Source organism: Oncorhynchus kisutch, unplaced genomic scaffold (assembly GCF_002021735.2).
Source record: "Oncorhynchus kisutch isolate 150728-3 unplaced genomic scaffold, Okis_V2 scaffold3693, whole genome shotgun sequence".
NCBI classification, from domain to species: Eukaryota; Metazoa; Chordata; class Actinopteri; order Salmoniformes; family Salmonidae; genus Oncorhynchus; species Oncorhynchus kisutch.
Window position 1 is genome coordinate 101,240 of NW_022265638.1, and position 11,261 is coordinate 112,500.

An 11,261-nucleotide genomic window follows, 5' to 3' on the forward strand; every position below is an offset into this window, starting at 1 on the left:
CATGGGGAATAATCTAGTCTGTGCTAGAGCAATCTGCTCTATTCCCATGGGGAATAATCTAGTCTGCGCTAGAGTAATCTGCTCTATTCCCATGGGGAATAATCTAGTCTGTGCTAGAGTAATCTGCTCTATTCCAATGGGGAACAATCTAGTCTGTGCTAGAGTAATCTGCTCTATTCCCATGGGGAATAATCTAGTCTGTGCTAGAGTAATCCCATGGGGAATAATCTAGTCTGTGCTAGAGTAATCTGCTCTATTCCCATGGGGAATAATCTACTGTTCTGTTGTAGCACAGCAATTTAGAAAGAGAGGCAGCTGGGCCATGACTATTTATTTACTGAGTTCCCTCTTTCGTTTCCTCCTCCTGTTTCCTCCCTCTCTCCCCCCTTCTCTCTTCCTTAATCTGCCCCTGCTATCAAGTAATAGGATCCTTTGTTCAGCGGTTAGGGAAAGAAGGAAAGGGAATGAGGAGCATCCGTTCAGACTCCTTTCTAATCAAGCCTAGTCTAATTGGTCTCCGTTCTCAGGCTGTAGTGACGGGAGACCAGGGAAGGTACCTCTGACCGGTATTATCTCTCCAGGCTTGGGAACATAGGGGGGAGGCAGGTAGCCTAGTGGTTAGAGGCAGGGAGCCTAGTGGTTAGAGGCAGGGAGCCTAGTGGTTAGAGGCAGGGAGCCTAGTGGTTAGAGGCAGGTAGCCTAGTGGTTAGAGGCAGGTAGCCTAGTGGTTAGAGGCAGGTAGCCTAGTGGTTAGAGGCAGGTAGCCTAGTGGTTAGAGGCAGGTAGCCTAGTGGTTAGAGGCAGGTAGCCTAGTGGTTAGAGGCAGGTAGCCTAGTGGTTAGAGGCAGGTAGCCTAGTGGTTAGAGGCAGGGAGCCTAGTGGTTAGAGGCAGGGAGCCTAGTGGTTAGAGGCAGGGAGCCTAGTGGTTAGAGGCAGGGAGCCTAGTGGTTAGAGGCAGGTAGCCTAGTCGTTAGAGACAGGTAGCCTAGTGGTTAGAGGCAGGTAGCCTAGTGGTTAGAGGCAGGGAGCCTTGTGGTTAGAGGCAGGTAGCCTAGTGGTTAGAGGCAGGGAGCCTAGTGGTTAGAGGCAGGGAGCCTAGTGGTTAGAGGCAGGTAGCCTAGTGGTTAGAGGCAGGTAGCCTAGTGGTTAGAGGCAGGGAGCCGAGTGGTTAGAGGCAGGTAGCCGAGTGGTTAGAGGCAGGTAGCTTAGTGGTTAGAGGCAGGTAGCCTAGTGGTTAGAGGCAGGGAGCCTAGTGGTTAGAGGCAGGAAGCCTTGTGGTTAGAGGCAGGTAGCCTAGTGGTTAGAGGCAGGTAGCCTAGTGGTTAGAGGCAGGTAGCCTAGTGGTTAGAGGCAGGGAGCCTAGTGGTTAGAGGCAGGGAGCCGAGTGGTTAGAGGCAGGTAGCCGAGTGGTTAGAGGCAGGTAGCTTAGTGTTTAGAGTGTTGGACTAGTAACCGAAAGGTTGCATGATCGAATCCCCTTGAGCTGACAAGGTAAAGATCTGTCCTTCTGCCCCTGAACAAGGCAGTTAACCCCACTGTTCCCTGCTAGACCGTCATTGAAAATAAGAATTTGTTCTTAACTGACTTGCCTAGTTAAATAACATTTTAAAAAATTAATTAAATAAAAAATGTCCCCCTTGACTGTTATGATCTCTGAATATTAATATCCCGGGGAATGTGTCCCAAATGGCACCCTATTCCCTACACGGTGCACTGCATACGGTTCTGGTCAAAAGTAGTGCACTACATAGTGTTCTGGTCAAAAGTAGTGCACTACATAGTGTTCTGGTCAAAAGTAGTGCACTACATAGGGTTCTGGTCAAAAGTAGTGCACTACATAGGGAAGGAGGGTGCCATTTCCTAGTCCATGTATAAAAAAAATTATAAAATGAATCTCCACCCGGCACAGCCAGAAGAGGACTGGCCACCCCTCATAGCCTGGTTCCTCTCTAGGTTTCTAATCTCCACCCGGCACAGCCAGAAGAGGACTGGCCACCCCTCACAGCCTGGTTCCTCTCTAGGTTTCTAATCTCCACCCGGCATAGCCAGAAGAGGACTGGCCACCCCTCATAGCCTGGTTCCTCTACTGGCCACCCCTCATAGCCTGGTTCCTCTCTAGGTTTATAATCTCCACCCGGCACAGGCAGAAGAGGACTGGCCATCCCACATAGCCTGGTTCCTCTCTAGGTTTCTTCCTAGAGTTCTGGCCTTTCTAGGGAGTTTTTCCTAGCCACCGTGCTTCTACACCTGCATTGCTTGCTGTTTGGGGTTTTAGGCTGGGTTTCTGTACAGCACTTTGAGATATCAGCTGATGTACGAAGGGCTTTATAAATAAATTTGATTTGATTTGTGTCACCAGAAAGGTGAAATGTGCTCATTCTGCCCTCTGTGGTTAGATGTTGACTGGTGACTGTGTCTCTGAGGTCGGGCTTCGTTCCAGACAGCTGTAACATCGTGTCTGTCTGAAGGCTTGTCCACACCTCAACACGTTATCATGGCTAATGTGTTCTCATGCACATTGTGGTGATTCAGGTTCACCTTTAATTCAATTCTCTTTTTTCAAGCCTTATTTGAGATGTCAGCATTTATACGAGGGGGGGGGGAGTTGTTTTCTGGGTATTGGTTTACAGTTGTGTAGTTGTAGATCTATAACCCTTCCCTATACTAGTCTCTATAGTTGTTTTCTAGGTATTGGTTTACAGTTGTGTAGTTGTAGATCTATAACCCTTCCCTATACTAGTCTCTATAGTTGTTTTCTGGGTATTGGTTTACAGTTGTGTAGTTGTAGATCTATAACCCTTCCCTATACTAGTCTCTATAGTTGTTTTCTAGGTATTGGTTTACAGTTGTGTAGTTGTAGATCTATAACCCTTCCCTATACTAGTCTCTATAGTTGTTTTCTGGGTATTGGTTTACAGTTGTGTAGTTGTAGATCTATAACCCTTCCCTATACTAGTCTCTATAGTTGTTTTCTGGGTATTGGTTTACAGTTGTGTAGTTGTAGATCTATAACCCTTCCCTATACTAGTCTCTATAGTTGTTTTCTGGGTATTGGTTTACAGTTGTGTAGTTGTAGATCTATAACCCTTCCCTATACTAGTCTCTATAGTTGTTTTCTAGGTATTGGTTTACAGTTGTGTAGTTGTAGATCTATAACCCTTCCCTATACTAGTCTCTATAGTTGTTTTCTGGGTATTGGTTTACAGTTGTGTAGTTGTAGATCTATAACCCTTCCCTATACTAGTCTCTATAGTTGTTTTCTAGGTATTGGTTTACAGTTGTGTAGTTGTAGATCAGGTCAGTTAGTTGATACAGCCAATCAAAACGAATGGGCTGATAATACAGTAGTTATTGATATAACACCGTGGATCAGACTGTTAATCCAGGCCTAATATCCAGACTCTGCTTGGGGTACAGTGTGCTATCAGTCCCCCTAGTGTAGTTAAACTGATAATTGGTCTCTAGAAAACAACCAGTTTTTTACCCAGATCGTAGAAATTACAGTCCATTTCATGTCCATGTTTTACTTTTCCTCTCCCTGTTGTTCTCCTACAACCGTCCTGCTCCAATCTAACACATTGCAGTCCCTCTACTAGTCTCTATAGCCCTTCCCTCTACTAGTCTCTATAGCCCTTCCCTCTACTAGTCTCTATAGCCCTTCTCTCTACTAGTCTCTATAGCCCTTCCCTCTACTAGTCTCTATAGCCCTTCCCTCTACTAGTCTCTATAGCCCTTCCCTCTACTAGTCTCTATATCCCTTCCCTCTTGTAGTCTCTATATCCCTTCCCTCTACTAGTCTCTATAGCCCTTCCCTCTTGTAGTCTCTATAGCCCTTCCCTCTACTAGTCTCTATAGCCCTTCCCTCTACTAGTCTCTATAGCCCTTCCCTCTACTAGTCTCTATAGCCCTTCCCTCTTGTAGTCTCTATAGCCCTTCCCTCTACTAGTCTCTATAGCCCTTCCCTCTACTAGTCTCTATAGCCCTTCCCTCTTGTAGTCTCTATAACCCTTCCCTCTTGAAGTCTATATAGCCCTTCCCTCTACTAGTCTCTATAGCCCTTCCCTCTACTAGTCTCTATAGCCCTTCCCTCTACTAGTCTCTATAGCCCTTCCCTCTACTTCTCTATAGCCCTTCCCTCTTGTAGTCTCTATAGCCCTTCCCTCTACTAGTCTCTATAGCCCTTCCCTCTACTAGTCTCTATAGCTATTCCCTCTTGTAGTCTCTATAACCCTTCCCTCTTGTAGTCTCTATAGCCCTTCCCTCTTGTAGTCTCTATAGCCCTTCCCTCTACTAGTTTCTATAGCCATTCCCTCTTGTAGTCTCTATAGCCCTTCCCTCTTGAAGTCTCTATAGCCCTTCCCTCTACTAGTCTCTATAGCCATTCCCTCTTGTAGTCTCTATAGCCCTTCCCTCTTGTAGTCTCTATAGCCCTTCCCTCTTGTAGTCTCTATATCCCTTCCCTCTTGTAGTCTCTATAGCCCTTCCCTCTACTAGTCTCTATAGACATTCCCTCTTGTAGTCTCTATAGCCCTTCCCTCTTGAAGTCTCTATAATCCTTCCCTCTTGTAGTCTCTATAGCCCTTCCCTCTTGTAGTCTCTATAGCCCTTCCCTCTTGTAGTCTCTATAGCCCTTCCCTCTTGTAGTCTCTTTAACCATTCCCTCTTGTAGTCTCTATAACCCTTCCCTCTTGTAGTCTCTATAGCCTTTCCCTCTTGTAGTCTCTATAACCCTTCCCTCTATAACCATTCCCTTTGTAGTCTCTATAACCCTTCCGTCTTGTAGTCTCTATAGCCCTTCCCTCTACTAGTCTATATAACCCTTGCCTCTTGTAGTCTCTATAGCCCTTCCCTCTTGTAGTCTTTATAACCCTTCCCTCTACTAGTCTATATAACCCTTGCCTCTTGTAGTCTCTATAGCCCTTCCCTCTTGTAGTCTTTATAACCCTTCCCTCTTGTAGTCGCTATAACCCTTCCCTCTTGTAGTCTCTATAACCCTTCCCTCTTGTAGTCTCTATAACCCTTCCCTCTACTAGTCTATATAGCCCTTCCCTCTACTAGTCTATATAACCCTTCCCTCTTGTAGTCTCTATAGCCATTCCCTCTACTAGTCTATATAACCCTTCCCTCTTGTAGTCTCTATAACCCTTCTGTCTTGTAGTCTCTATAGCCCTTCCCTCTACTAGTCTATATAACCCTTCCCTCTTGTAGTCTATATAACCCTTCCCTCTTGTAGTCTCTATAGCCCTTCCGTCTTGTAGTCTCTATAGCCCGTCCCTGTTGTAAGACACCTTCAGTCAGTCTTGTAGGCTCCACACCCCTCTTCTCACCTCTCCTATTTCTGATTTTGCTGGACCAGTCTCTTCTATCAGAATCACTCTTCATCCCTCCCTTCCTCTCATGTCTAGTATTTCCTCGTCTATTTGATAAGTCCTCTTCCGTTACGTTGAATCCTTAATGGTTTCTGTAGAAACACACCTCTCACAGTGTCGACCGACAGAGAGAGATGTTCATTTTTCACTCCACTTTCTCCAATCCATCTCTCTTGCTCTTGATCCTCCCCCGGACACTTCAACACCAATCAGTTATATCTCACTGTGCCAATGTCTCAAACACTCTCCTCTAACTCTCCTCTCAGCCCAGTTATCCTTCAATGGCTGAGACTGGCTGGGCCTCTCTCCCTGTCTCAGTTCAGGCTTCTAGCTGGGCCTCTCTCCCTGTCTCAGCTCAGGCTTCTGGCTGGGCCTCTCTCCCTGTCTCAGCTCAGGCTTCTGGCTGGTCCTCTCTCCCTGCCTCTGCTCAGGCTTCTGGCTGGGCCTCTCTCCCTGTCTCAGTTCAGGCTTCTAGCTGGGCCTCTCTCCCTGTCTCAGCTCAGGCTTCTGGCTGGGCCTCTCTCCCTGTCTCAGCTCAGGCTTCTGGCTGGGCCTCTCTCCCTGTCTCAGCTCAGGCTTCTGGCTGGTCCTCTCTCCCTGCCTCTGCTCAGGCTTCTGGCTGGGCGTCTCTACCTGTCTCAGCTCAGGCTTCTGGCTGGGCCTCTCTCCTTGTCTCAGTTCAGGCTTCTGGCTGGCCCTCTCTCCCTGTCTCAGCTCAGGCTTCTGGCTGGGCCTCTCTCCCTGTCTCAGTTCAGGCTTCTGGCTGGGCCTCTCTCCCTGTCTCAGTTCAGGCTTCTGGCTGGGCCTCTCTCCCTGTCTCAGTTCAGGCTTCTAGCTGGGCCTCTCTCCTTGTCTCAGTTCAGGCTTCTAGCTGGGCCTCTCTCCCTGTCTCAGTTCAGGCTTCTGGCTGGTCCTCTCTCCCTGTCTGTTCAGGCTTCTAGCTGGGCCTCTCTCCCTGTCTCAGTTCAGGCTTATGGCTGGGCCTCTCTCCCTGTCTCAGCTCAGGCTTCTGGCTGGGCCTCTCTCCTTGTCTCAGTTCAGGCTTCTAGCTGGGCCTCTCTCCCTGTCTCAGCCCAGCCTGGCTATAGGACCCGTTCCAGGCCTGCTGCTTCTGGCTGGGACTCTCTCCCTGCCTCCCAGTCTCAGCTCAACAGGGTTATTAGCGAGCCCAGCTTCGACTCTGACTTGATAATTGAGCTCATTTTCCTCCTCTCCATCTGCTCCTGCTGCTCCTCAAGACAAACAACAATCATTGAGCCATTGCTTTTACTGGACACCAATTACAGTATGAACTATATGTTTGTATTGTGTATTGAATGTTTTCCTCTCTCTCTCTCTCTCTCTCTCTCTCTCTCCCCCCCTCTTTCTCTCTCTCTCTCCCTCACCCTCTCTCTTTCTCTTTCTCTCCTCTCTCTCTCCACCTCTCCCCCTCCCTCTCTCTCTCCCTCTCCCCCCCCTCTCCCCCTCTCTCTGTCTCTCTCTCTGTACAGGGCAGCTTTGTGGCCAGCATGACCGCTACTCTGAGACAGATGGATGACTACCACTACACTCACCTGATCAACACCTTCGGCAAGATGAGGACCGACGTTGTGGTGAGTTCCACGCCTCACTTCCTGACTATACCACTTCCTGACTATACCACTTCCTGACTATACCACTTCCTGACTATACCACTTCCTGACTATACCACTTCCTGACTATACCACTTCCTGACTATACCACTTCCTGACTATACCTCGTCAATTAGCCAAGTCAGACGGCACTGTCTTGCTATGGCTATCTGTTGTGGTGAAGCTACCCTTTCTGTTATAGAAATATAGGCTTTAGAACGACCATCCCATTATAGAACGACCATCCTGTTCAGTCTCCATCGTTGTAGTGGGCAGACCAGAATATCACACCTTAATTTGATAGGTCCATCATCGTTATGCAGATACTGGTGCAGTTTTTTGATGTATTGGAATTCCCCCATTTCCTGATGTAACTTGATATGTTGGGGATCCTCCAATCAGATTCAGGCGTGGAACATTTCCTTGTGAGCTGCCGTGTAAATGGCCCCCAGGATGATATGATAGTTATATTAAATATACAACAAGCACTGCAGGTAGTCTAGTGGTTAGTAGAGCAGGGAGCCTAGTGGTTAGAGCGTTGGGCCAGTAACCTGAAAGGTTGCTAGATTGAATCCCCGAGCTGACAAGGTATAAATCTGTCTTCCTGCCCCTGAGCAGGGCTGTTAACACACTGGTGCCTCCTGGTTGAGTTAAAGAAGACACATTTCAGTTGAATGCATTCAGCTGTACAACTGACTAGGTATCCTCCTTTTCCTATGGAGAGAATTAAATGGGAATGCCATTTGGGACTCATCACTGGTCTGCATCAGGAACAAATTCTCTCCCTGAGGGACTCATCCCAGGTCTTCATGAGGAACAAACTATCTCCCTGAGGGACTCATCCCATGACTTCATGAGGAACAAATTCTCTCCCTGAGGGACTCATCCCAGTTCTTCATGAGGAACAAACTATCTCCCTGAGGGGCTCATCCCAGGTCTTCATGAGGAACAAACTCTCCCTGAGGGACTCATCCCAGGTCTTCATCAGGAACAAACTATCTCCCTGAGGAACTCATCCCATGACTTCATGAGGAACAAACTATCTCCCTGAGGGACTCATCTCAGATCTTCTCTCAGGAACAAACTCTCTCCCTGAGGGGCTCATCCCAGGTCTTCATCAGGAACAAACTCTCTCCCTGAGAGACTCATCCCAGGTCTTCATGAGGAACAAATTCTCTCCCTGAGGGGCTCATCCCAGGTCTTCATTAGGAACAAACTCTCTCTTCGGTTACGGAAGGAGAGTTGTATGGCATTGAAGCTCGTCTGGAGGTTTGTTAACACAGTGTCCAAATAATGGCCAGAAGTATACAGAATGGTGTCGTCTGCGTAGAGGTGGATCAGAGACTCACCAGCAGCAAGAGTGACATCATTGATGTATACAGAGAAAAGAGTCGGTCCAAGAATTGAACCCTGTGGCACACCCATAGAGACTGCCAGAGGTCCCTGTATATGGCCTCCACATTGACTCTGTACCGGTACCCCCCTGTATATGGCCTCCACATTTACTCTGTACCAGTACCCCCTGTATATAGCCTCCACATTGACTCAGTACCATAATACCCTATATATAGCCTCCACATGGACTCAGTACCATAATACCCTGTATATAGCCTCTACATTGACTCTGTACCAGTACCCCCTGTATGTAGCCTCCACATTGACTCTGTACCAGTACCCCCTGTATATAGCCTCCACATTGACTCTGTACCGGTACCCCCTGTATATATCCTCCACATTGCCTCAGTACCATAATACCCTGTATACAGCCTCCACATTGAGTCTGTACCGGTACCCCCTGTATATAGTCTCCACATTGACTCTGTACCGGTACCCCCTGTATATAGCCTACACATTGACTATGTACCAGTACCCCCTGTATATAGACTCTGTACCGGTACCCCCTGTATATAGCCTCCACATTGACTCTGTACCGGTACCCCCTGTATATAGTCTCCACATTGACTCTGTACCGGTACCTCGTGTATATAGCCTCCACATTGACTCTGTACCGTTACCCCCTGTAAATATCCTCCACATTGACTCAGTACCATAATACCCTATATATAGCCTCCACATGGACTCAGTAACATAATACCCTGTATATAGCCTCTACATTGACTCTGTACCATAATACCCTGTATATAGCCTCCACATTGACTCTGTACCAGTACCCCCTGTACAGAGCCTCCACATTGACTCTGTACCATAATACCCTGTATATGGCCTCCACATTGACTCTGTACCGGTACCCCCTGTATATAGCCTCCACATTGACTCTGTACCGGTACCCCCTGTATATAGCCTCCACATTGACTCTGTACCGGTACCCCCTGTATATAGCCTCCACGTTGACTCTGTACCGGTACCCCCTGTATATAGCCTCCACATTGACTCTGTACCGGTACCCCCTGTATATAGCCTCCACATTGACTCTGTACCGGTACCCCCTGTATATAGCCCCCACATTGACTCTGTACTAGTACCCCCTGTATATAGCCTCCACATTGACTCTGTACCGGTATCCCCTGTATATAGCCTCCACATTGACTCTGTACCGGTACCCCCTGTATATAGCCTCCACATTGACTCTGTACCGGTACCCCCTGTATATAGCCCCCACATTGACTCTGTACTAGTACCCCCCTGTATATAGCCTCCACATTGACTCTGTACTGGTATCCCCTGTATATAGCCTCCACATTGACTCTGTACCGGTATCCCCTGTATATAGCCTCCACATTGACTATGTACCGGTACCCCCTGTATATAGCCTCCACATTGACTCAGTACCATAATACCCTGTATATATCCTCTACATTGACTCTGTACCAGTACCCCCTGTATGTAGCCTCCACATTGACTCTGTACCAGTACCCCCTGTATGTAGCCTCCACATTGACTCTGTACCAGTACCCCCTGTATATAGCCTCCACATGGACTCTGTACCGGTACCCCCTGTATATATCCTCCACATTGCCTCAGTACCATAAAAACCCTGTATATAGCCTCCACATTGAGTCTGTACCGGTACCCCCTGTATATAGTCTCCACATTGACTCTGTACCGGTACCCCCTGTATATAGCCTACACATTGACTATGTACCAGTACCCCCTGTATATAGACTCTGTACCGGTACCCCCTGTATATAGCCTCCACATTGACTCTGTACCGGTACCCCCCTGTATATAGCCTCCACATTGACTCTGTACCGGTACCCCCTGTATATAGCCCCCACATTGACTCTGTACTAGTACCCCCTGTATATAGCCTCCACATTGACTATGTACCGTAATACCCTGTATATAGCCTCCACATTGACTCTGTACCGGTACCCCCTGTATATAGCCTCCACATTGACTCTGTACCAGTATCCCCTGTATATAGCCTCCACATTGACTCTGTACCAGTACCCCCTGTATATAGCCTCCATATTGACTCTGTACCGGTACCCCCTGTATATAGCCCCCACATTGACTCTGTACTAGTACCCCCTGTATATAGCGTCCACATTGACTATGTACCGTAATACCCTGTATATAGCCTCCACATTGACTCTGTACCGGTACCCCCCTGTATATAGCCTCCACATTGACTCTGTACCAGTACCCCCTGTATATAGCCTCCACATTGACTCTGTACCAGTACCCCCTGTATATAGCCTCCACATTGACTCTGTACTGGTACCCCCTGTATATAGCCTCCACATTGACTCTGTACCGGTACCCCCTGTATATAGCCTCCACATTGATTCTGTACTGGTGCCCCCTGTATATAGCCTCCACATTGACTCTGTACTGGTATCCCCTGTATATAGCCTCCACACTGACTCTGTACCGGTACCCCCTGTATATAGCCTCCACATTGACTCAGTACCATAATACCCTGTATATAGCCTCTACATTGACTCTGTACCAGTACCCCCTGTATGTAGCCTCCACATTGACTCTGTACCAGTACCCCCTGTATATAGCCTCCACATGGACTCTGTACCGGTACCCCCTGTATATATCCTCCACATTGCCTCAGTACCATAATACCCTGTATATAGCCTCCACATTGAGTCTGTACCGGTACCCCCTGTATATAGTCTCCACATTGACTCTGTACCGGTACCCCCTGTATATAGCCTACACATTGACTATGTACCAGTACCCCCTGTATATAGACTCTGTACCGGTACCCCCTGTATATAGCCTCCACATTGACTCTGTACCGGTACCCCCTGTATATAGCCTCCACATTGACTCTGTACCGGTACCCCCTGTATATAGCCCCCACATT

At 47.9% G+C, this 11,261-nt stretch overlaps 1 protein-coding gene across 1 annotated transcript in view; it reads left to right on the forward strand.

Moving 5' to 3' along the window:
• Positions 1-6,853: 6,853 nt before the first annotated feature.
• LOC116371807 (dedicator of cytokinesis protein 1-like) overlaps positions 6,854-11,261 on the forward strand; it is a gene marked incomplete at its 5' end in the record, with an annotated part of 201,797 nt that continues 197,389 nt past the window's right edge. Inside the window, 1 exon segment of the mRNA XM_031820823.1 lies at positions 6,854-6,961. Coding sequence (XP_031676683.1) covers positions 6,854-6,961 — 108 coding nt within the window.